This window comes from Octodon degus, unplaced genomic scaffold (assembly GCF_000260255.1).
Source record: "Octodon degus isolate 3935 unplaced genomic scaffold, OctDeg1.0 scaffold00141, whole genome shotgun sequence".
NCBI lineage: Eukaryota > Metazoa > Chordata > Mammalia > Rodentia > Octodontidae > Octodon > Octodon degus.
Window position 1 is genome coordinate 4,828,635 of NW_004524717.1, and position 27,856 is coordinate 4,856,490.

General features: G+C 34.5%; 1 protein-coding gene across 8 annotated transcripts in view; it reads left to right on the forward strand.

Annotated features, from left to right (window-relative positions):
• Zeb1 (zinc finger E-box binding homeobox 1) overlaps positions 1-27,856 on the forward strand; it is a 231,544-nt gene that overhangs the window by 113,154 nt on the left and 90,534 nt on the right. For all 8 annotated transcript variants that reach the window (XM_004641758.3, XM_023701851.1, XM_004641753.2 and 5 more), the window contains one exon: positions 11,275-11,475. Coding sequence is in view for 2 of the 8 variants with exons in the window: in XM_004641753.2 (XP_004641810.1) it covers positions 11,275-11,475 (201 nt within the window). In the remaining 6 variants the exon portion in view is untranslated. The remainder of the gene's footprint in view (positions 1-11,274; positions 11,476-27,856) is intronic.

Below are 27,856 nucleotides of genomic sequence, written 5' to 3' on the forward strand. Positions count from 1 at the left end.
TAGAATTTTCATCTGAGCTTTCAAATTTACTTGCTTAGATTTAAGAAGAGTATTTATTTATAAAATATCTTAAATTCCTTTATAATTATGGTTACCTTAACTAGGTTTCCATTATTTCTCTGGTGCTGGGGATGTTGAACCTCAGGTTTTGCACAAGACAGGCAAGCATCCTACCCTTGAGGCATACCCCCATCCTGTTTGCCTTCTAATAGTGAATATTTGTGCATATTGATTTTTCTTCACAATCAAGTGGGCTAATGGTTTATCTATTATATCTGTTCTTTAAAGACTGGGCTTTTGGATTGATTAACTCACTTTATGTCATCTCTGCTTTTTGATTCATATATTTTCTGCACTTGTATTTTTATTCTGTCTTTATACTTTTCTTGGATTTTGTTATATTACTTATATTCTGTAAGTAACAATTCATGTAAATTCAAAAACCTTTTTATAAAGATAGTTTATGAAGGAAAAATTATTAATGAATTACTGTAAATCGCTTGAGTCCAAATACCATGTGTGTAGGGGAGGGATAGAGGTAAAGAGGGGTTATTTTGCTCCCAAATAATGTTTTAAAGTAGTGGAAATATTTAGTGTCTCCACCTTTCTCAGGGCTTCTGCCTAAATTTGTGTTATTTTTTAGCCCAAGTGTTAACATATATAAAGTATCCTTCTTAGAACTAGCTCTGGAGAACACAGTTCAGAATTGTCTAGGTATTTTGAACATTATGATAGTGTGCTCATTTAAAACATATGAAATTAGCTTATTAAAAGTAGTCTTAGTTTTTGAGGATGTCTTATGTGATTTCTAAGTGAAATTTTACTTTTCCTATTATGCAGATGAGTGTACTGAGAAGAGTGTAAGACTAAGCACATATTAATATCATAATGTAAGCAAACACATCTTTGGAATGAAGTTCTTGCACACTGCAACATGGGTCACAACATGGCTTTGCCTTATGCTTTCATCAGTACAAAACACCATTCCAATATACAAAGAAGACTTTGAATTAACCTATCCCCTCTTCTTTTACTGCCTCCCTAAGTGTCTTCCTCTATGGAGGCCTAACCTGCTGTTAAAAGCCATATTACATCATGTATGAAAAGGTCCTTTAAAGACTTCACCAAATACAGCTTTTCTAACAGCAATGGAACACCCATCTCTGACAAAATAAAACAAAACAAAGAAGGGGGATATGAATAAAGAACCATGTTGTTGTGAATATATATATATATATATATATATATTATAATATATAATATATATAATACAAATATGATAATTAGGATAGATATACAGATACTTTCTCTTAGTTGAATGAGAAGAAAGATTTGTACTAATAGTGTTTAGACAAGATATCATGTCTGCATCTTGTCCTCTGAATAACTACTAGGAAGACAACATACAATGTATTAATTATTGTAACTGCCCTACTAACCTGTTTTGAAACTGTTTCACTGCTATTTTATCTTTGTTTCTCATTAAAATGAATTTTTAAAAAGCCATAGTAAATTATTACAGTGAGATTCTTTATAAAGCATTTTGGATGACTTTGTAATGACTGTAATTGAAATTGTACTGTTCTTTTTTGCAAACATATTTATGTAATTTGTCTAATCATTTTATTATGATTGTATATTAAATAAGTATTTACATGGGACTTTAGTGCAATTGATACACCACTACATTCAATCAGGTGCTCAAAGTAATGTTAGTTTTTTTTTAAGATTTATTGATTATGATTATATTGCCTCAGAATATACTATTTATTATATTTTAATGATTTCCTTATTTGAAAATGTCTTCAATGGAATATTGTTATGTAGAGAATTCCATGTCTCCAGAATAGGCTAGATCAAAATTTAAGACTCTTTATCCTTAATGGAATAATTTTCAGTCATATAACCTGTTGCAGAATCAGGCAGACCTGGATTTGAGTTCCACTCTACAATGTGGTAGCTACTTACCTTCAAACAGGTTACTTAGTTACTCTATGTTTTTACCTACTAAAGAAAAATGTAATAGCATTTACTCCCTAGGAGATGCTCAAAGATTCACTAAGATGATGGTGATGATGACAGCAGCAGCATACTGACATCTAGGTGTACGCCAGACACCAAAGACAATACGTTATATCCCAAATCACTACATCTGTACAGTTGCCTTATGCAATTGATGGTGTTATATCTGACACACCCAGCATTAGATATGTAGTTAATACTAACTATGCTACCAGAAGTCAGTGTGTCTTCAACATTTGGTAACAAAAGAAATATATTGAAATTTTTGTCTTTCTTTTTAAATTTAAATTCATAGTAGATACTATTTTGTTTAAAGATTTGAAAACCTTCCTGTCTTGCCTATTTTGTTTTATCCCATCTTTCTTGATATCTTGTTAGCTTAATTAAAACTCAGAATAAAGATAATCATCTGTGATTATTAAGAGTTATACTGCCCCCCTGCTTAGGCAGACGCAGTGGCCAAGATCCCTGGCATGGGGTGCCACCCCTGCCCCTTGGCGCACTGAGATGGTGATTGAGACTGGGCGTGGTGGCACACACCTGTAATCCCAGCTCTTGGGAGGCTGAAGACAGGCAGATCACTATGAGTCCGATCTACATAGTGAGACCCTGTAGACCCTGTGCTAAAATTAAAACAAAAAAAAAAAAAACTACCCTTAGGATAGGTAATATATACATAGTTCAGGGGGAAGCAGTACTTCTAGCATTCTATAGAACAACAGGGTATAACTATAGTCTACAGAAAATTAATTATGCATCAAAATAATTAGAGAAAAGCTTTCAATGCATAGAGGTAATGATATTTGAGGATATGGAAATGTTAATTCGCTTGATTTGATCATTATATATTGTATATGTATATTAAATTATAATACTACATACTATAAGTACAAATGTGAATTAAAAAAGAATGTCACTTCAAAAACAGTGGTACAGAGATGAATGAGTAGAAAATGAAGACAATCAACACACTCACTGGCTACCAGAATTTATCCAAGATCTACCTAATTATCTGTGCTTTTTATGGTGGTATTAGCTCTAAAGGCCCCTAAGCAAAAGGATAGACCCAGACACACAAAATCTTGCCTAGTATCTAAGTTATGATAATCAACATAAGCTGTTTTACCGACTTTTCTATTATCTGACTGTGAAAGAAATGATAGTGTTAAAAAAGCCTTGGGGAATAGTTTATGGGTTTTTTTTCCCCCATCTTCACTAATAAAATATATTACTTTTTGGGGCTTACCCTGTTTTATGTCATATTATCAAGATTTTCTCAGGGAAAATGCATGGGATGAGTGTAAAATATATAGGATATATTTATACATTATGTACTAAAATTACATATTTATATACTATGTACTAAAACTGGGATAGTTGACTTTTTTTCTACATGACAGTGAAGGCTTATAATGGGGGCAGGAAGGAGTTTTGCTACAGTTCTTGAGACTGGCAGATGATATTTCTGAGCATTGTGAACCATGTTGATTCAGACAGGATAGAACACCCTGCAGCTCAGGTTAAAAAGCACTCAGTGAAAAACATGAAGCATACAAACAAATATTTAAAGTATAGTATGTTTATATCCAAAACCTTAATTCTGGAGAACTTTACAAGTCCCAAATACTCCATATGTAAATGTATTAAATATGTAATGTAGAATCAACCAGTCAACCTACAGGTAGCAAAATTAATCATGATAATGTGAAATTATAAACTTACATCATTAAAAAGTGATAACAGCACTAACATTAAAGCTGTCGTCAATGCAATGCTAACATAATTCTAAATGGGGGAAAAACTGAAATCTTTTACTCTCAGATCTGGTACAAGACAAGGATGTCCTCTATCACCACTCCTATTCAATATAGTTCTGGAATCATTAGCTACAGCCATTAGATGAGAGAGAAAAAGAATAAGTAAATAAGAAGTTAAATTATCATTATTTGCAGATGACATGATACTTTATTTGGAAAACCCAAAACACTTCACCAAGAAGCTACTTGAATTGATACACAAATTCAGTAGCATAGCAGGATACATAGTCAGTAACCAAAAGTCAATAGCATTCCTCTACACAGATAAGAAACACACTGAGAGGGAAATGAGAGAAACAATACCTTTTACAATAGCACCAAGGAAAATGAAATACCTTTGAATTCATCTAACTAAGGAAGTCAAAGATCTTTTCAAGGAAAATTACAATACTCTGGAAAAAAAGATTATAGAGGATTTCAGAAAATGGAAAGATATCCCCTGCTCCTGGATAGGAAGAACCAACATCATGAAGATAGACATACTCCCAAAATTGTGCAGATTTAATGCAATCCCTATCAAACTACCACCAACATACCTCACAGATCTAGAAAAATTGTTCCTAAGATTAGTTTGGAACCAGAAAAGACCTAGACTAGCAAAGGCAATCCTGGGCAACAAAGACAAAGCAGGAGGCATCACAATTCCTGACTTGAAATTATACTACAAAGCTACTGTGATAAAATCAGCATGGTATTGGCAACAAAATAGACCTGAGGATCAATGGAATAGATTAGAAGTCGCTGAAGCCCCTACAGACACACTCAACTACCTTATCTTTGACAAAGGGGCCAAACATACTCACTGGAAAAAAGATGGTCTCTTTAACAAATGGTGCTGGAAAAACTGGCTCTCTACATGCCAAAAACAAAAACTTGACCCAGGTCTATCACCATGCACTAAAGTTAAGTCAGAATGGATTAAAGATCTGAACATTAAAACAGAAACACAATCTCCTGGAAGAGAAAGTAGGAGGAACTCTTGGAGACATAGGGGTAGGCAAAAAGCTCATTAACAAAAATCAAATCACTCAGGTAATACTTGAAAGAATTAAAACTGGGACCTCTTCTTGAGAAGTTTTTGCATGTCTAAAGAAATTACCAACAAAGTGAAAAGACAACCCACAAATTTGGAAAAAATCTTTAAGCACTCAAAGGTCTGCTCTCTAGAATTTATAAAGAACTAAAAAACATTAGGGCCCCTAAATTTAAAGACCCAATTCATAAATGGGCATCTGAGATGGACACACACTTCTCAGAGGACAAAATTAAGGAAGCGAATAAATATATGAAAAAATGCTCCACATCACTAGCCATCCGCGAAATGCAAATTAAAACAACATTAAGATATCATCTCACCCCAGAAAGAATGGCTATCATAAAGAAATCACCCAACAACAAATGTTAGAGAGACTATGGGGAAAAAGGAACCCTTCTCCACTGCTGGTGGGAATGTAGACTGGTGCAACTGTTATGGAAATCAGTGTGGAGACTCCTTAGAAAAGTTGGACTGGAAATCCCCTTTAAACCAGCTATTCCTCTACTGGGAATTTTCCCAGAGGATCTGAAAACATCATATCATAGGGATATATGTGTGCCTATGTTTATAGCAGCACAATTTGTGATAGCCAAATTTTGGAAACAACCAAGATGTCCGTCACCTGAGGAATGGATGAAAAAGATTTGGTATTTTTATACAATGGAGTATTACTCAGCTACAAAGAATGATATAGTCAAAGCCTTTATATTTAAGTGGATGCCACTGGAGATATATTCAAAATGAAATAAACCAGACCCACATGTGTAAATATCATATAGTCTCCTTAGTGTAAGAACTCAAAAGAAGAAATACAAATAGAAAGGTATAACACAATTAAAAGGAAAGTGAGAACTTAAATATTAGATAAGAGGGCATGAAGAAAAGCTAGGAAACATGACAGGAACAAAGCCATACATTTATATGCACAGGATGGTAAAAGCAATGATCCTGAATATCTTCAGCGTGTTTTGGAAACTATCAGTTAATTGGTAGGATTCTCACCCTGACTATGTATGCTGATTCCTGTGAACTAAGCAACTGCACTGAAGATAGCAATTTGTAATACTAGGGTCATGCTTGGAATGCCTGTCATTCTGGTATTCCAAATACGTACTGCTTGTCATATATAAATTACTGCCATACTGTCTCTCAAGTAAATGTTTGTTTAAAAAAAGTAATAAATGAAAACAAGAGACAAGAAAGAAATGTCATAGGACTGTCCTACTATAATGCTGTATATAGTTAGATTTCTAAATTTTTGTGTAAAAATATGTAATTGTTTTTTCCTATTTTTTAAAACGTCATTATTTTTTCTTTTTTTCTTAACATTCTGAGGGACTTAAAGTTTAACAGATCAATACTTGATGGAAAATACTTGTTCCCTGTTATGTCTAAGATGTTTGATATTCAGACAGACAGTGAGATTAAGCTCAACTGCTTATGTTATAGGGTAATAATAATAAGCTTCTCTTGTGGAAGGTTAACAACTCACGTTTGCAGACCAAAAATTAGAGAAAAAGAAGGGCTGAAAGGACAGCCAACATTTTGGCCCTAGCCTTTCAAGGTCAGTAAGGACTCAGGACATAGGAAAACCTGTACTATACCATCATGTAACTCAGATGTATCCCACATTTTCTGATCAAGAACATTATGGGGCCACAGAAGAATGTAATCGACAATGTAGAGTGTGCCTAAAGAGAGTCATGTGGCGTAAAAATATTCTCTCAGGTTTTCACAGAGAGCAAATTGGTTAAGCAATGGCTGTGATTCATCCACATGGCTGACACTGACAAAGGATTTACAAACTGCAGTACAGGGTTTCAGGATAAATCCTGAGGGGATTGTGACTGACCTTGTCTAATACAAAAGTTACATTTCTTGTTATATAGGTTTTGCTTTATCTTGGTCTTAGCCATCCAGCAGAAAAGTATAAAGTGAAGTATAAAAAGTAAAGCAGTATTAATATGCTGAGCTGTAAAATGCTCAATTCAACAATTTCTGACATTTCCAGTCCTACAGATATCCCACTACTGTTATGGCCTACTAGACTACATTGGAATATATTGCTGAATTCACACACCATATTTAAATGACAATGGAATACCCTCTGACCAAACTAAACAAGAAAAGGACTACAAATAAAGGACCATTTTGTGTCTGTATATGCAAACTAGTTAAGATAGATATACAGCTACTTTCTCTCAATGAATAGAAAGATTTCTACTAAAAGTGTTTGTGGACAGGATATCATGCCTGCATCTCGTACTATGAATAACCACTAAGAAAGACAACAATATGCAATGTATTAATTATTGAAACTGTCCTAATCAGTTTTGAAACTGTCTCATTGCTATTTATTTCTCAATAAAATTATTAAAAATAAAATGATGAAAAACTATGGTCAACTCAGAATATCAAAGAAGAACTGACTTCTCCCTGTACAAAACAGCAAAAATTTCGGCTATTCATGCCTACAGTTTCACCACTTTGAAGCATGAGAGGTTTTTTATTATTAAATTTAATTTTAGTATTTTGCCTTGAAAAGTAAAAGACAAGGAGGGCTCAGTGATCCTGAACATCCGCTTACAGGTACACATATAAACATATAAAGCCATGAGCAAGCTGCGGGGCTCCGGAGGCCACCAGGATGGGGGACTCTCAGGAGGCCCACGGCACTGTGAGCCTCGCTCTCTCGCGATTTTGCTGGCGCCACCTGCGCGTGCGCTGTCACTCCGCGTGGTCCCCGGGACAGTGGCAGAAGTGCTGTTGAAACTGCCTAGGGGAGATGCGGTTGTGGGAAGGAGGCACTTCAACTGAGACCCGCAGAAGTGGTTGAGAAGCTGCATATCTGGAATATGAACTTTGGACAGAATTCGGGACAAAAGAAAGGCCGCAGGTTGAATTATAAAAAAAGAAAGGCCAAATTTGCAGAAAAAAAAGTTAAATGAACAACAAATTTAAACTGTGAATTGCAATTCAGCACTCAATGAACTTATGAAATACTAGACTGGATTGTAGACTAGACACTGAATAAGACGCCCATGGTACTAAGGGCATGAGGTGAAAGTCATGTATTTCTTCACCCCACAAGAAAAAAATATTGAAATTCTCAGTAAAAAACAAATCTATACAGGACACACATCTTCTAAATACTGGACCTGATACACTGCAAGATTTTGAACAAATGGTGGAAGCATGTGAAAATGATGTCTAATGTCCTGTGAACAGCGCTCGGATTAGGACCTTGGGACCAGAGAAGAGGAAATGTAGTCACTGTGCAAAACTTATTCTGTGAATAACATTTAAATAATTGCAATGAAAATGTTGTATATGGTTTTCATCCTTAAAGTAATACTAAATCATGGCTACAAAATAGAGTGTAAATGTGTTAGCCTTGATGTACAGATACGTGGACAAGTGACAATGTTGGAAAAGGGAGAAGAAGGTAAATAAAATTCTAGTGTTCTTACAAATTGTCAGTTTGAAAGAAAGTAATCTGTTGTGGAGGAAAGGCAGAATGTTAGTCATAAAGTTTCTAAAACAGCAATATAACTGTATTAAAGGGGCAACTTGATGGGGAGAAACATACAAAGTGAACAGAAAATGCTGAAAGATAGAGGGTTCAGTTTCAAAGAAAAACTGTTAAAAGATACCTCATGTGTTTGAATATATTGGAGACTTTCTGTTTTTCAAAGTCTGAATGAATTAGTAATCTTCAGATTTTTCAAATTTAAGAAAACAAATCTGCTATAATAATAAACACCAGGAAAAATTTTTTTTTAAAAAAGACAAAATCAGAAACAATGACAGAAACAGGGTAACACACAGTAATACATGTTACAACTTTTTAGATCAAGAATAGCTTATTAACAAAAGTTTATATATTATCTATCTTTGTTGTCAAATCTTTTGCTGAGATTAACAGATATAGTTATGTAAGATTGGATATATGATTACATGACAGCTTTGCAGTGAGACAATCTGTGGTAGCCAGATCTTACTGGAGTCAAGAATTGACTGATCTTAATAAACACTAACCATATTCTAATTTTAGTACATAATATATAAATGCCATTTTTAAATGACTTTAACAAGTCACTTAGTAGAATACCAGAATGGAACCTGTCAAAGTAAAAATGAAAGTTAATGACATTCTATCTTATTTGCCAGTAAGAGTCCCTATTTCAAGTGTGTATGCACATATGCATGTGTACTATCACTTAAAGACTCTTCAGGAAACCCTTATAGGCAGCTGTGGATCAGCCTTTGAAAACTCTTCCCCCATACTCCTACATACTCCACTCATCTTTTGGCGGGAGTATAATAAATTTCCCTTGTTTGCATCTTAATTCAGACTTTCGCTTTATCAGAGCAAAAGAAATTTCTAATATTTGTAGAACCATAAAAATGTGTAGAAAAGTTTAACAATATATATTTAGTAGTATTAAATTTCCATTTAAGCAGTTCCACCCCTTTAACTTACCTGACAAATTACTTTAGGGAATAGCCAAAGATATGTATCTATAAAGGAATTTATTGTGACACTGTCGTTAGTGCTTACCTCCACAAACAAAATAAACTTCATTAGATGTTTGACTAAAATATGACTATAGAATGGAATGCTATGTAACCACTCAGAGGAAAACAAGACAGCTTTATATATATCAATACAACATCCTTTTCTGGATGCCTTATAAAGTGGAAAAAGGTACTGAAATACCACACATCTTTTTAAATATACAGGCAGATTTATATATGGAAAAAAATGATTTATATCAAAAGTATGCATATCAATGTATAAGGTGAAGTTTGCATTGCAAAAAATAGAATAAGTTATGTGAAAGTGATTAGTATCATGCCTATCTTCTGCATTAAGGCATTTTTCTATAAGTTTCTGTCTTCTAGAATAAACTAAAGAAGGGAATAGGAATACTTTTACTGTTGCCTGTTTTATGGTCAAAAATTTTTGTAGTAAACATTCAATAAAGGAAAACACCATTTGCTCCTAGGAAAAGACCTAGAAAAATATATTCATGCTTAAGTGTTAACACACAAAATGGTACTTTTTTCTGACTCAAAATAGTGAAGAATTCCTAATATTAGCACAACGGTACTTCAGGTACTCTTTTGCACAAGGGGGTCTTTCCAAGGTGTATAAAAGCAGAATCTTTGAAGGTGTAGGTTTTTTATTTTCAACTTTACATATTTACTTATGCTTGTAATTGTGTTCTTTGGAGGGGGGAATATGTATAAGTTATCATTTAAGCATTTAGGTGGTGTTCTTTAAAGGAAGAAAAGGAAAGAATAAAAGTAATTATTGCTTAATTGTATGGCCAAAGTAAAGCTATTATTCTCCTGTTTTCTCAAACTAAGTGAGAATCATTCTGCAAATAGTTGAAACAAGATATCCAAGTGATAATTCCTCATCAACTACTACATATTTACTCAGTTATAGTGATTGTGATAGGAACTGGGAAGGAAAAATAGTTTATTCTAGATTATTTATTTTAGAGAATTTTATTTTCAGCTATTGCTTATAGATTCTATAAGTGATAGAAACAAGAATAAATTTAAATTTAATTTAATCTTTATAATCCGGGATAAATTAAAATTCATTGAAATTCATTAACAGTTATGGGATGGGTTTCCATCTGAAAACCTTTGGGTGTCACTTTTTTAGAGTTACAGACTTAGGAACATTACTTTAAAACTCATTACAAAGAATGTGGCTATATAGGTTAATTCTTTCTAAGATCAATATTGGATTAATATGAAATATATACTAATATGAAAACTCAGTGATACAGTGCTTATTTAATGACAGTGATGTTAGGAAAGGTGGCATCTTTTCTTAATTTGTAATACTTCAAGGGTTTGATGGTCTAACAACATGAAGTTTTATATGCAAAAAGGTAATTATGGTCAGAGAGCAAATTTAATACAGTAACTTAAGAACACAGATTATGGAATCAAGCTGTTGGGCTTCAAATCCAGGCCCTGTAACATCCTAGCTGTGTGAACTTGGAAGGTATCCTCTCTCTTCCTTATTTTTCATATATAAAATAGAACTATTAGTAGGTAGTAGAATTCTGTTATTGTAAAGTTGTACAAATTAAGTGATTTAGTGTGTATAAGTGTCCAATAAATGTATTCCTGTTATTTTACTTTTTGGTAATCTACCTAAGAGGTGCTATAAGTGTGCATTGGCAAATTATTTTTATATATTGTGGTCTAACGGAAAACATTGAATTACAGTGTTTTAAGTGCCCTTTGTAATTTGGTTTTCTGTTATATAACAACTGCTTTTACACTAGTTTTGATTGTTTATTTTTTGTTTGTATTGCAGTAACAACTAGTTTTACACTAGTTTTGATTGTTTATTTTTTGTTTGTATTGCAGTTACAAATTATAATACTGTGGTAGAAACAAATTCAGATTCAGATGATGAAGACAAACTCCACATTGTGGAAGAAGACAGTGTTACAGACCCAGCAGACTGTGATGGTGGTGTGCCAGACAGTGATTTGCCAGCAGGCCAGACAGTGTTACCAGGGGGCAGCGAAGGGGATGGGAATGCTGCTGACAGTTGGGAAGATGAGGGTAAGTTTCGTTTCTCCAGTATTCTCCTTTGATTCTTTCTTTAAAATATGTACTAACTGAAAAGATAAATTGAATGAAAAGTTTGAAATGAATAGTAAACTTACATACTACTATTATATATCCTACTTATAATAACTAATTACAAACAAAAATAATAAAAGTTGTGTAGTAGATTTTTTAACCAGCTTTCCACATACTGTTGATTCAGCCTACATTTAATTCCATATCATGACCCCCTAAGAGAAGGAACTAAATAGAAACTAACACTATTTGGCTCTGTGTGGTGGCACGTGTTTATTAATTCCAGAACTTGGGAGGTTGAGGCATGAAGATTGCTGCAAGTTTGAGGCCAGTCTGAACTGGCCTGAAACCCCGAAACCCAGCCTGAGCATAGTGAAACTCAGTCTCCAAAAGACCAAAAATAAATAAAACTGACAATATTTTATTGCAGTACAGTTTTCCTGTGCAAAAATTCCCACACAAATTGAGAGTGTTTTTAGAGTGTTTGTAAGTCCCTCTATACATGGTTCAGGACCATATAGGGAATGTGGTTCTTTGAGCTGTTTTAATCTTTTTATTGAAGTAAATGTTTGCTTTTCCTATTGTGAAGTGTGATGCAGTGAAAGTAAGGAAACTACTGATTACCACTTCTGGAAGGAAATATTGAATGTTTTAGTTTTCATTCATCACATGGAAAAACTGGACTTTTTATTATAGTTATAAAATTGCTCCTTTCTCTTTTTTCTAAATAAATTAGTTCAATTATGTAATTTATTTTATCAGATTTATGCGCCAGTGTTACTTTTTCAAAGTGTGTGAATCTGGCAGGTAATATGAATTAGGGAGATTAGGGATCAGGAATAAAGGCATCAGCAAAACAAATAAAAGCACATAGTAACTCATTTACAAAGTCAGTCAAAAATGAGGCAGTCCAGCAAGAGTACAGTTCAAAGAGGTCAGGATATCAAAACTAAGGCTTAGAAAAGCTATGAAAATAAATAATAGATTCAGGTCAGATTATTTGGAAAAGGAAATGTAGATGCTTAGATAAAAGTCCAAATAGAGAGGGAGGCATCAAGATGGTGGAGTGGTGAGCAGCAGAGAAAGAGCCTTTCTGAATATTGCAATCCGGATGTTGCAATACAGCAGCATGAGGAAGAGAAGAGGGAGAGAAAAGGACCCAGGAAGGATCTGAGGTGCTAATTCACACCTACAGAGAAAACAAAGGGATAAACTTCAGTGGAGGTGAAAGAGGTAGCCTGTGATGCCTTCTCTCTTAGGTGGGACTTACTTTTGGAGAGGAGTGTTTCAAAACTGTGGACATACAATTACCCTAGAGACCTCTAGGGAGGGATGCACCATTGGAGCCATCTTAGAGAGGGGTCTACTGAGCTCAAAAGTGGCTGCCAGCTCCCAGCTGGGCTCAGGCCTGAGGAACGTGTGCTGACAGCTGCAGGCTGAATGAGTCTGGTCAAAAGCAGAAGGCGCAGGCTCTCTGAGATCACTCCCAATCCCGCCAAAAAGCTATTGCTCGCTTGCTCAGATAGGTCTGCATGGATCAGGACTCTGTCTACACATTGTCTACCAATGACAGCAGGGACAAACCTGGAAGTGGACTTAATTTGCTTGCTGTCCTATTTTTTGTTGTTGTGGTGGTGGTTTTGGTTTTTGGTTTTCTCCTTCACTGTCTAATCTTTCTATACAAATGTAAGTATAGTATTTAGCCCGTTTGGGTGGCTGTTCTTTTCAGTTCTTTTTTTTGGTGCTGGGGATTGAACTCAGGACCTTAAACTTACACTCTACTGAGCTATCTCCCTGGTCCTTTTCAGTTCTTTTTATCTCTTCTCACTTTCCAGCCAGTTTCTTCACTAGTTTCCCAAAATTAGTGTGATTCCCTTTGTCCTCCAGATTTAACTTCTAATCTCTTCTTCTACCTCTTTATTTTTTCCCTAACCCCTTTTAATTTTAAACCCTGAGGGTAAAGTTGACATATTAAGGACATACATACTGCATAAAATTTCCTGGTCTGTTTTAGATTTTGTTATATAACTGTAAATATAGTTCATACAGTTACAAGTGGCAAATTAATTGTTACCTAAGTTTGTCATTTTCTAGTCTATGATTGTTGCTACTGTTATTACTGATGATACCACTTTAGCCAACAGGGACATACTTGCTCTAAACAGCTATTCTTCCTCATATTACAAGACTGAGATTGACTAAAGGGAAATACTGTGGCACAGTGTCAAAGAACCAGGGCCTGGGAAAAACAGGCAGCAACTTCTTATCCCCAACAAATTGACAACATAGAATCTTGCAGCAGACTCAAAACCTAAAAACCATTTGTACCTGTAAGATACCTTGGAGAAGTAGTCATTTCGTAAGTATTCTAAATACTATCAATAAAGCAATCCACCATAGGCAAATTATAAGCATCACCCCAGAAATTAAACTAAAAAAAATGGTAAGACACTTAAACAAGATGCAACCCCAGACACCCCGTTCACCAAAGGCAAAGGGGAAAATGAGGTGGAAAATCCAAAAATCCATCGATCTAGCCTCTCTAAAGTATTAACAACAAAGCAGTGAGTAAGGCTCTAGAAAAAAGTCAAATCAAAAAAAATTTCTCAAGTAACTGCATAGAAGGTGTACATAATAAAAACTGTTTAATGACTCTAGAGAAGATACAGACAAAAAAAATAGAAGAGCTTAAGAATATTATGGAAGCAATGAATGTTCCACATAGGAATGAAGTGGATTCCATAAAGCAAATTAAAGCAGATATCCAGGATAATAAAAATCCATTGTTAGTATCCACAGTGAATAAAGCCAAGGAGAGGACAGGATCTCAGATATGGAAGACAGGCTTGTGGTTAGCAATCATGAAAATATAGACTCCTTAAAAATAACAAGAGATCACAAGAAATCAATACAACAGCTGCAAGGTGATGCAAAGAATAGCTTAAGAGTAATTGGAATTACTGAAAAACAAGATAGCACAAAGGATCTTTTAAAAATGTTTACAGATGTCATGGCATATACTCAACCACAGTATCTCTGACAAAGGTGCTAAACACAGTCACTGGAAGAAATATAGCTTCTTTAATAAATGGTACTGGAAAAAACTGGCTTTCCACCTGCTGGAAATTAAAATTGGACCCATATCTTGCACCATGTGCTAAGCTAAATTTGAAATGAATCAAAGATCTACATGGCATAACAGAAACATTAAATCTGCTGGAAGGTATGATAGGTAAAACTGTTGGAGATATTGGTATAGGTCAAGGCTTTATGATTACACAGGAACTCTCACGAAGAATCACCAACTAGGATCTTATTAAAAAGCTTTTGCACCACAAAAGAAACCACCATCAGGATGAAGAGACAACCCACAATAAGGAAAATAAATATTTATCAACTGTTCCTCAGACAAAGGAGTACTTTCAAGACCATATAAAAATTCAAAAAATCAAACCTCTCACATTTAAAGACACAATCCAAAAATGTGCATCTGAGATAAATATACAGATGAAGAATACAAAGAACAAATAAATATATGAACAAATGTTTAATATCACTGGTCATTTGAGAGATACAAATGAAAAAGACACTTGAGAGATTCCATTTTAGCCCCTAATAAAACAGCTATTATCAGGAAATCAACCAATAACAAATGCTGGAGGAGCTGTGGGGGAAAAGGAACACTTCTCTGCCATAGATGGGAGTATATACTGGTGCAACTACTGTTTAAATCAGTGTGGATATTTCTCAAAAAAAAAAAAAAAAGCTAGAATTGGAGGTCCCAAATAATATAATCAGCACTCTTGCACTTTATAGCGTATTTGATTTGATTATTTACTAAACTATTATGGTTGCAAACTTGAATAAGTCTTTCTCTATACAAAAAGTGTTTATAGCTTAGTCAAGAAGAGATGTATGTTACAATTACATTCTAGTTTGATGTAGTTATAAATTTAAAATTATATGAGAGAGTCAAAGACAAATATCCAAATTAGGGAGGGCAAGAGAAATCCTAGAAGAACTTATGAGGAAAACAGTGCTGGCCCTGATAGCTAAAGAAATGTAAAAAGTTAAATAGGTAAGAAACAATATAAGCTTCTTCAAGCAATATAGGCAGCATGCACAAAACCACAGGATTTAGCAAACAGTGGTCACAAAAAGATGAGAGATGTAAATGGGAAGAATGAAATGCTTTATATAAAAAGTCAAGAAATTTGAACTTTATCCTGGAAGTGCTGAGAAGGTCATTGATAGAAAATTCAGAACAAAATATGGTTAATATGGAAACAAAAGTTTGTGGGGCGATCCCAAGGCAAGAGGTGGCATTTCAATAAAGCTGTAGTAATAATTTAAGTGAGTGGTTGATTTTTGAACCAAAGCAGAAGCCCCTGAGTTAGGAATAAAACAGAGACTTTTGAAGGAAATATAGGAGATAGAATTTTTTTTTGAACCAGGGATTGAACTCAGGCCCTTGCACTTGCCAGGGAAGTGCTTATTCTACTGAGCCATCTCCCCAGCCCCTAGGAAATAGAATATTTAAGAATTGGTTGATTCTGTGTGGAAGGCAATAGAGAAAACTTAAATAACTTCTAGGTTTCTAGAAACAGAACCCAGAAAAGTTGACTCGCTCATTTGTAATTACACCTGGTTAATGACAGAGCTGTTTAATAATGATTCTGAAGTTTTTTGGAGCAGGATGTTTTTCTTATCTGTGGTCCAAATGGATTCATCTATATAGTTGTTTAAAATTCTTAATTTAAAAATAAGAAAATATTCTATCTAATAAAGGGAAAGATAAGGTGAATGATAGAGATGAACAGAGAAAGATTAAAACTCGAGTGAAGAAGTTCTGTTTCTGAAAATATATTAAACAGATTGCCTCCCTCAGAGAAAACTCTTAATTAAGCTGTATTTTAAATATTAACAAAACAAAAAATCTTAACCATTTTTATGAGCTAAGTAGATAGTAATAAATCTAAAAGAAAACAGGAACCCATAAAAGGAAAGTGAGCAGCAGTTCATAAGCAGCTTCTTAAAATCTAATCACTTGTCCTCCAGTGAGCACCACACACCTACCAAGAAGGACCCTTTGGCTAGTGATCCTTTACCCACAGGAAAAATGAAAGTGAAGGGAGCACCTAGTTTCACCAGAAATTATGTGGGTACAGATAGGAACAGGTAGAAAGGGAGAATGCACAGCAGACAACTTGCATTCTCTGTATCCAGCAGCAGTATTGCTAACTGAAAGGAAGACTCTACCAAGAGAACCACTTATAGAACCCACAGAATGATTCAGCTGTAGGCATCCCCAGCCAATGGATGCTTGTACCAAAGCATCCATGCATACATCCCTCCCTTGTACAGCACCCCAGTGTGTTCCTGTATGTGGCCAGCATTAAGTGTTCACAGATAGACATGAATCTAAAATGCAGGAATGGATCTCAGCAGTCAGATCAAATTTGCTGATTTGGGAAAAGATGCACAACCTTGTGTTAAAGGCATTTCCCTAAGGAAAATTAAATTAGAGACTTTCAGTACCAAATCTGGATTTTTCAGGATCAAGAGAGAGATGGCCAGTCTTAGAATTTGTCCATCCAAGATGTCTTAGTTATTTTTTTGCATCACTGAGATAGAATACCCAGCATCTGAAGTTAAAGGAGGAAAGTTTTATTCTAGCTCGTAGTTTATAGAGGTTTCAATACATAGTTGGCTTGCTCCAAGGCAGGATGGCATGGCAGAAGGGTACAGCAGAGGAGAAACAGTCTATATAGCAGTGCAGGTAATAAGGAAGCAGCATCAAGCCTCCTTTTTCATTTTATCCCATCCAGGCTGCAAGCCTTTTGTGTAATGCCAACTACACACATGGTGGGGCTTTGCATTATTCACCTCCAGACCTATAAGCCAATCAGTAGACTCATTTAGTGCCATATATCCTTAATTCCAGTATCACACACCCTAGATCCAGCCAGTTCCAAAAGCATGAGGAACTATTAGTGAATGAGGTTGGAGAGCATCAATGTATAAGCCACAGTATTGTGCCTCTGGCCCCCAAAAGACTCATACATATCTCTTTATACACAAGGCATTTAGTCTAGCTCAAAGAATTGCCAAACTCCAACATTTCAGCATTGCTGAAAAGTCTCAAGTCCAAATTCTCTACTGAGATTTAAGGCAGACATTAACTTTGAGCTCCTGTAATGATGAAAAGAAAGTTAAACACTTCCAATATACAAAGGTGCAAGATAAACATTCCCACTCTAAAAAGGTACAAATAAAAAAATAGAAAGGAATAGGACCAAAGCAAGTCCAAACTCCAGCAGAGAAACATGAAGTCCCATAGTTCCATGTTCAGCATTTAGGGCAATCTGTGGTAAGCTGCAAACTCCAAAGTGCTTGAGTGGCCCTACTTAAAGGTTGGAAAAGATATCTAGATACATCTAGGTACAGGCTATCACACAAGGAAAGAAGAGGAGTGCAATTGATGCAGTCATCTAAAAAATCTGAGCAGTCTCTAGTGGGGCTCACTTGTAAAAGAATCTTTTGTGGTCTATTTATGTCTGCTCCAAAACTCATGTGGAAAATTAGTTCCCAGTACAACACTGTTAAGAGGCAGAGCCTTTAGGAAATGATTAGGCCAAGATAGTAAGGCCTTAGTGAATGGTGTTAGTGCCCTTATAAAAGAACTTGGAGGAAGCAATTAGCCTTTTTGGCTTTCTATGCCTTTTTATCATATGAGAGCATAAAATTCTTCCCCTCTGGAGAATGTATCAAAATGTCAGGTTGAAAACAGAAAATCACAAGACACAAACTTGGTAGAGCCTTGTTCTTAGGCTTTTCGGTCTCTACAATTATGAGAAATAAACTTTTTTTTCAAAATTATTCAATCTCACAGAGTATGTTATAGCAAGAGGAACAGACATAAGACAATCTTTTTCTTCTAAAGCCAGTCAGTAAAAGGTAATAGGAAGCAATAATTCTTTAAATGTGAAGAAAAAGGCCATGTGTGATGGTGCATTTCTGGAATTCTAGCTATATGGGACTCTGACACAGGAGAATTGAATGTTTGGGCCCAGACTGTAAAACTTAGTAGCTTAGAAAGACCCTGCATAACTCAAAAAAAAAACCTAGTAATCTAGCATTATAAACCCCACCCAAGTGGTTCAACACCTAACGAATTCACTGCCAAATTTTACCAGGACTTTAGTGAATAACACAATTACTCCTCAAACTTTTCCTTGTACAGTAATGGAAAGGGAAGACATGCTTCTAAACTCATTCCATGAAGCCAGCTTTACTCCATACTAAAATTGAAGAAGAACTCAACAGAAAAAGAAAACTACAGGACAGTCTTCTTGATGAGCATAGGTGCAGAAATCCTCAATAAGATACTTACAAACAGAATTCAATAAAACATTATAAGGATCATGCATGCCCAAGTCAGCTGCATCCCGGGAAAACAATGATGGTACAACATATGTAAATCAGTAAATGTAATACATCACATATATAGATTGAAGAATAAAAACCAAATGATCAACTCAATAAGTGAAGGAAAAGCTTTTGAAAAAATCCAACCTCCTTTCATGATGATAAAAGTCATATATGACAAATCTACAGCCAACATTATGCTGAATGGGGAAAACTTGAAAGGATTCTTAGTAAAGTCAGGAATAAGACAGAGGTATTCACTATCACTACTTTTGTTCAATATACTTCTTGAAACATTAGCCAGAACAATTAGGCATGAGAAAGAATAAAAGATTTGCTTAGGAAATGAAGAAGTCAAATTATGTTTATTTGTAGATGATATGATGTCTTACTCAGAAGACCTAGAAACTACACCAGAAAACTGTTAGAACTGATTAACTCAGCATATGAAATCAATTCATAAAAATCACTAGTAGACTGGGTGTGGTGGCACACGCCTGTAATCCCAACTCTGGGGAGGCTGAAAGCAGGAGGATTACTATGATTCTGAGCTGCACAGAAAGACCTGTACTAAATACCTAAAAAAAAATCACTGGTGTTCTTGTAGACTAGTAATGAACTCAACCAAGAAATGAAACAAGCAAGCAGCTGCTTGTAATTCTAATCAGTAGAACTCCAACAAAAAAACATTGAAGAAGACATTAGAAAATGGAAAGACATGCTCTGTTCTTAGATAGGCAAGATTAGTATCATTAAAAGGGCTATAATAACAAAAACTGTGTATTGATTCAATGCACTCCTTAAAACAACAACAGTGTTCTTCACAGAACTAGAAAAAATAATTGTAAATATAAATGGAACCTTTTGAGAACAGCCAAAGAAATCCTGAGAAAAAAGATCAAAATAGTCCTACAATTGTGGATTTCATGTTATAATCCGAAGATATAATAGTAAAAGTAGTATGTTACTGGCACAGAAATAAGACCTGTAAACCAATGGAATAAAATTAAAAGCACTCCATGCACTATGAGACACTGTTAAGTAATGTAATGTACATCAGGAAGTTGCAGAGGGAGCAGGAAAGATAAATGGGTCGAAAATTTTAAGAAATAATGGCAGAAAACATTCTAAATCTGGAGAAGGAAATGTGCATCTAGATTCTTAAAAAACCAAGAGCAATGATTACTTAAACATAAAGAGGTCTGTATGTGATTTCAAATTTCCAAAAGTCAGAACAAATGTAGAAGGTACCTAAAGCAACTCAGCACAAATAGTGGCTTGACTGTGAGATTTTTGAGTAGAAACTTATCAGGCAGGGCAGTATAGGTTGATATATTTAAGTGCTAAAAGAAAAACAAAGCCAACCAAAATTGCTATACCCAGCCAAACTGTGCTTGAGAAATGAAAAAATAAACATTTTCTTAGAGAAACAAAATCTGTGATATTTAAGGCTCTTGGACCTCCCTTATAAGAAAATCTCAATAGAGGTCTTTAAGTAGAAATGAAGGACTCTAGCAACATAAAAACATTTGAAGATAAATATTTATTAGAATTTAGAACACTTTACTACTGTAGTTGCATATAAGTCCTTTATAACGATGGGATAAAAGTTAGACAAATGAGTATTAATAGTAACTATAACCACAATGATTTGTTAATGAGTATACACAAAATACATTGATTTGGACGCTAATAACAGACTGTGGGAGGGGAAAAGTAAAAGTATATTTTTTGTGTCTGACAGAAACTAAATTGTCATCAGCTTAAAATAGACTTACTGTGATAATATGGTTTCTGTAAGCATTGTGGTAGTTACAAAGAAAACACTTGAGCTTGATACAACAAAAGAAAAGTGAATCAAATGCCCAAATTACAAAGAGAGACAGCAAGAGGGATAAATGGAAGAAAAGAACTACAAGACAGTGAAAGAATTAACAAAACAGCAACAGAGACTTACTATCTATCAGTAATTGTCTTAAATGTAAATGCATTAAACTTTCCAATCAAAAAGACTAAGTTGATGTTTGTTAAAGTTCCAAGTGTAAGTTGCCTACAGAAGACTACCTTGGACATATACAGGCTGAAAGAAAAAAAATGGAAAAAAAGATATTATATGAAAATAGTAAGCAAAAATGTTAAGAGCGGTTAATTAAACTTACATCAGACAAAATGGAATTGAATTAGCAGTCACAACAGACAAGAAAAGTCATAATATGACAAAGAGATCAAATTATCAGAAGATATCAAATTGTGTAGTACCTCAGTTCATGAACTCAGTTCTTTCCATAATTCTGGTCACAAACCAAACTGGACAAGACTTAATCAAATGAGGCACAGGGACCAGGGTTTGATCCCCAGCATGTCATGCTGCTCCTGCCCCCATGGCACACTGAGCTGGTGACTGAGACTAGGCGTGGCGGCGCATGCCTATAATCCAAGTGCTTGGGAGGCTGAAAAACGGGAGGATCACTATGAGTCTCATCTGTGTAGTGAGGCCCTGTAGACCTTGTACTAAATATTAAAAAATAATATTAATCAAATATCCCCATAAGGTCAATACTGAGTCAGGCTAACTATTGAATTTGATATGGTTCTTGTCTAACTGTTTGCAGCCAGAATAGTGAGAAGAATCAAGTTCATGAATCCAGGTAACTACTGTAACTACTGTAACAGAACTGAAAGGAAAAATATTTAGCAATACAGTGATCATAATGAACTTCAATATTTCACTTTCAACAATGACAGAAAATCAGCAAATTGGATGATATCTTCCCCCTTAGCTCACTCATAAATCTTCCCACAGAAAAACCACTATCACAGACATACCCATAAGTAATGCCAGCTATGTAGTTATTTCTTCATTCATTCATTCATTGAAATTTGACACCTATAATTAGCCATCAAAAACCCACTGTCCTTCAACAGGTGAAAGGTGAAGGAAGCAGTTGTACTATTCAGCCATCAAGAAGATCAAACTGTGACAGAAGCAGCAAGTCAGAGTAATGTCAAAGGCATATTGAATGAAGTCAGTCTCAAAAAGTTACATATCATTCATTAAGCCATTTATATGACATTTAAAAAAAGTCTTGATAGATAACAAATCATTGGTGTTAAGGGTTAGAAGTAGAGATTGTGGAAATAAGAGACTAGCACTAGGGATTTTTGAGTGATGAAGGAACTGTTCTATATTCCCCTTGTGATTACATCAATCTATACATATGTTTAAATTCATAGAAATGCACAGCAAAAAAAGAAATTACAGGAAATTTTTATATGTAATAACATGTAATTGTATTTGTTGTCTGCATAGAAATTCGAGCCCAGCTAGCAAAACTGGCACAGTCTACTAAACATGTAAAGAGATAATAATTCTAGGATTAGACAACTCTTTTAAAGCCTAGAATAGGGATAATGCCCCAGCTATTTACATTAACAATTTTACCTTGACACCAAATAAAGGTATAAGAATGGAAAATTAGAGATTTAAAACAGAGACACAAAGACACTGAATAGGTAAATACATTATGTTCATGGATTAGAAAACACAAATTTTTAAAATTAACCTTCAGACCCAAACGAAGTTTTACTTATAGAACATATATGTATGTGTATCTTGCTCAGGATCAGAATAACATTTAAGCCAATTTTAAAAATCTACTGTAACAGATTTAAGAACAACTATTATTTCAATGAATGGAAAAATGATTTAGTCAAATTAAGTACCAGTAAGTTAATATTATGAACACTAACATAGTGGGTACTTCTTTTATCTAAAGTGTAAAATCTATCACAAACATTGAAAATGTTTGTTTTGTATAAGAAACAAGCTAAATATGTTTAATGTCACCACTTTCATTGGATTCCAGCCTTTTGTTGGAGATACTATCCATTGCAATAAAACAAGAAAATAAATCAACAGAGGTGGCAATTAGAAAATATTATTTATAGGTGATATAGTTATACATGAAAATGTACTTGCACATAAATTATTAAAACTAATAAAAAGAGTATGGCAAGTTTGTTGACCATAAAATATACTGAATTTAAAGTCATTCTTGCATACCAATAAAATACCTTTGTGACTGCATACAAAAGTTATAAAACTTTATTAGCAGCATTATAGAACACCTCACTGAATAGATAAATACATTATGTTCATGGATTAGAAAACACAGATTTTTAAAGTTAACCTTCAGGCTTCAGTTGAATTTCTCTGTTTTTATTAATATATTCTGTTGTTCCAAAATCTAATCCAAGGTGTTACACTGTAGGTAGTTGTTATGTACCTTTAATCTCCTATGTTTTCGTGCAGTTTTTCAGTCTTTCTTGTTTCTTAAGACTTTAATAATGTTGAGAAATACTGCTCAGATATTATGTAGAACATTCTTCAGTTTAGATTTGTCTGATATTTTCTTATACTTGGACTTAGGTATGGAAGCTTTTTAAATTTTTTTTAAAGAGAATAAAAACAGTTTTAAAAAACAGTAAAAGCTATACAAGTACTTATAGCCTATATTCTTACTACTAATAAAGACTTTTTCTAAAGCTTTGGAACAACATTAAGATGCATCCAACCACCATTTCTGTTATGCATTTTACTAGAAGTCCTACTTAGACAGAAAAAAAATAAAGTAAAATTAGTGCTAAACGAAAAAAAAAAAAAAGCTATACAAATAGAATTTCATTAAACAAAATGATGGGGCCTGCCATGCTGGCCCCACCCCGGGGGCATGGTGGTGTGTGTCTGTAATCCCAGCTCCCAGGCAGATCACTATGAGTCTGATCTAGTAGTGAGACTTTGAACACCCTGTAAACCCTTCCTTAAGATTAAAAAAAATCTGTGGTTGTTACATTGCATATTGTTATCTTCAAGTTAGTTGTTCAGATTACCAAATATAAGCATACAAAATTAGTCAAAAAAATTAAAAAGAAGAGAGAAAAAAAATTAAGGATTTAAGGATTAACTTCCTTTCAGTACACCAGCAGAAATTAGCAGCACAATTATCATATATTTCTTTTTCTTTTCCTTCTTTCTTTCTTTTCTTCTTTGCCTCATCCCAGTTGTTCCTTACCTTTAAACAGTTTTTTCCCCATTTTCACAGTTTCTGTTTCTTTTAGGAACCAGTGATTTTATTTACTCCTTTAGGTTCTTACACTAGGGAGACAATGCAGTGTTTACACATGCAGGTATGATTTGTTTCACCTCTGAGTATGTCTTTAGTTACATCCATTTACCTATAAAAGCCTTGAGTTTATCTTTTCTCATAACTGAGTAGCACTCCATTATATAAAAATGCCACATATTTTTTATCCATTCCTCAGTTGATGGGCATTTGGGTTGTTTCCAAGATTTTGCTATGACAAATTGCATTGCTATAAATGTGAGTGCACATATATTGCTGTGGTGTGATGTTTTCAGTTCTTCTAGGAAAATACCCAGGAAGAGAATTAAATGCCATAACTTTAAAAGATCTGAAAATCTATCACTTGTTTTAGAAGGATTTGAATAGAATAGTGATATAATTTAATTTTCATCTAAAAAGGATAATTGGGTGCTACACTGAAAACAAAATACAGGAAGTGATAGAAGCAAGATAGATAGGACATTTTTATAATTATCTGCAGTTGTAGTTTGAATCAGGAAAGTAGCAGTAGAAATAGTAAGAAGATATCAAGTTCTGGTTATTGTGATTTCAGGTACTGTCATAGAATTTATTGATAAACAATTAAATCTAGATTGAGAAATAAAAATTTAATATATTTTTATTATATTGCTAGCTTTTCAGTGAGTCCAGTTATAGGCTACCTGCTATTAAATCATTCCCATTTGTATGTTTTTGATTCTACTTCTGTCACATGTCATGTCTATTTCCTTCCTGTCATCCAGAAGTTTGGTGAGTTGGGTAAAGAACAGAACTCCATAGAGCACTTTTTGAATAAATTTATTCAACTATTCTGTAATCCATCTGTGTCCTCACAAATCATCATAAATGGATTCAAGACATGTTTATATTTTTTTTTCTTTTAGTAAACTTATCCTGAATGCTGCTGGTCCATTTTTATTTTGGTTTGGTTTTTGTTTGTGTTTTACTTACATACCTAGACACACATAAACAGTACATTTTTAATCTATTATAGAAAAATGCTCAGGATGAAAATTAAGTATTTCTGATCTGCAGTTTATTAGGGGAAATCAGAGGTAGAATGGCAACTAAAATGATATTTGCCTATATTTCTTAGTTTCCATTTCTCCTTAAAGGTCATGGCCAGGGTAGTGACTTATTTTCAAAGGCTTTTCTATTTTCTGAAACACACCAGCTAGGAGGGTCAAGTGTTTTTGTATGATAGCTAATTACCCTGGGGTTTGTTTCTGTAATTTGCTTCAACTTAATAGCTTCTTGAAGAAAATAGCAGAAGTAGTTTTTATAGTGCCCCTTGGATTTGAGACCAACCTCTTAACATGACTGAGAAGACTCCACACAGTATCTCCCCAGATTTGACCCCTGCACCAATGTTTTTGTCCACACCCTTTTATTCCTCTAAATTGTTGCACATCCTATGTCCTCTGTCCTTTTCTGTCATCTCCTCTGTAAACCAATACTTGATCTACCTAGATATAGTGGCTACTGAAAATATATCAATATTAAGTTCTTTGTAGCTAATGACTGGTCAATTAGGGAGACTGTGCTCCACTACATAAATTATACAGGGTAGTGAATTGACTGTATCTTATTGATATCTGTATCTTTCACCACTGGTGCTATGAACTATCTGAAAGATCACTTTGTGTAAGTCTTCTTCCCTTCAATATTTCTTATATAAAACAAAAACTGCCATCAATTAAAAAGTTTTCTTAACCTATAATCTAAGCTGTCTGCACAGTAAAACATGGTAACCAGCTAATCCTTCCAGACTTCTTCTGGAAGAATGGAATTTTCCTACTAAGTAAAGATATATGTTGTCTCTGAAAAGTGGAAAAGAAGCAGGCAGCCTAGGAATCTTGAGGAGTCACTCTCAAGGAGTGAATTCCTTGGGTTTTTTCAAGCTAGGTAGCTGGTAAAGCCTTCAACCTGAAAAACCTCAACAGGCACGTACACACCCAGAACCCCCCAAAATAGATACCTGTAAGACAGAAAATGTTTAGACGATAACTGCTTGACTACAGCCAAATACCACAGAAAAATATTGTATCCTCCTATTCCTCCACACCAGTAAAGATTGAGTGGGGAGCCATCCTCAAATAAGATATGTCAAACTCTTAGCATAGTACTATCAAGCAAGACCATAAGAAATAGGATTTTCACTGTCATGAAATGGTTACAAGTACCTTCCATTTTTCCTTCAAAAGTCAGTGATCTTGTGGGAAAGCTGGACTTCTACTCTACTTATACTTGGTGGGAACAAAGCACCCCATCCTCTCCCTGCTGAAAAGTGGTCAGAGGAAACTAGTGGAAAATCAAGGCTTCTTCCACAGTAGAGGTAAGGAGAATACTCTCCCAGCCAAGGATCCTAAACTTGTATTCCCACGTGCTAGTATTGAGGGGCCTTCCTTCTCTACCACAGCAATGTCACAGGAGGCCTGCACTGCCCTCATTCATGTTCAGTCAAAAATCACTGGTCATGCCAAGAACTGGGAAGTGTGAATTAGAAAAACAGTCAACAGACACTATCACTGCAGTGATACTGGCATTATCTGAAAGAGTTTAAAGCAGCCATAATAAAAATGCTTCACTAAGCACTTACGAACATGGCTTGAAATTAAACACTCAGATGTCTCAACAAATAAATAGAAAAACAGACACATCAAATGGAAATTTACAACTGAAAAATACAGTAACTAAAAGAAAAGAAAAACCTTAGTCCATAGGCCCAAATAGCAGAATGGGCAGAGGAAAGAATGAAGTTGGATATAGAACAACAGCATATATCCATTCTAAACAACAGAGAGAAAGTGCATGGACAGAGGAAAGATGTTGAACATAGAAAAATAGAATTTGCTTACTTCAAACAACAGAGAGAAACCCGTGGATAAAAAAGAACAGTCTTTGCAACCTGTATTGACCTAGTATCTATGATGTCAGAGTTCAAGAAGGAGAGAAGAAAGAGGGTGGATTTAGAAAAATAGATGACACTTTCCAGAATTTACCAGAAGACAACCCCAAGCAGGATAAAACCAAAGAAGTTTGTGCAAAAATGCAGCATATTGAAATTGTAAAAATGCCCGGCTTGGTGGCACACACCTTAATACCAGCACTTGGGAGGCTGATGCAGGAGGATCACTGTCAGTGTGACTATAGAGTGAGACACGATTAAAAAAAACGCAACACAACAACAACAACAAAAAAGCATCTGTAAACTAAAGATGAAGAAAAATATGAAAGCAGAGAAAGATAAATGATACTTCTACTAAGGAGAAAATAATTTCAATGATGACAATTTATGAGGGCCAGGAGAATATCACATACTCTTAAAATGCTGAAAGAATTGTCAACCTGAAATGACAAAAGGCAAAATGTTAGGGTAATGTGAAGGTATAAAAACAAGGAAGAGTAAAATATGGGTACATATGGTAAAATTTCCTTTCCTTCTAGAGTTTCCTTTTTTTGTGGTGATTGAAACAAAAATTTTTAAGTGTGGGGAGATAAAATTAATAAAACTAGTATAAGTAATTTCTAATTTACATTACATTAAAGCTATCTAAAATTTATGTTCAACTATTCCTATGATAAATCTGATACCCAAGCCACAAGATATTTACAATTGTACATTGATTTCTGTAGTAACAAATATTTTCATTTAAACTGTTGTTTAATATGCATTATTTTATAGAGTGCTCTGAAACAGTAAAAATTAAATCTCTGGAAAGAATTCTTCAGTTAATATGTTTGACTTTCATAAATAAATAATTTCTAAACCTATATGAAGTGATAAG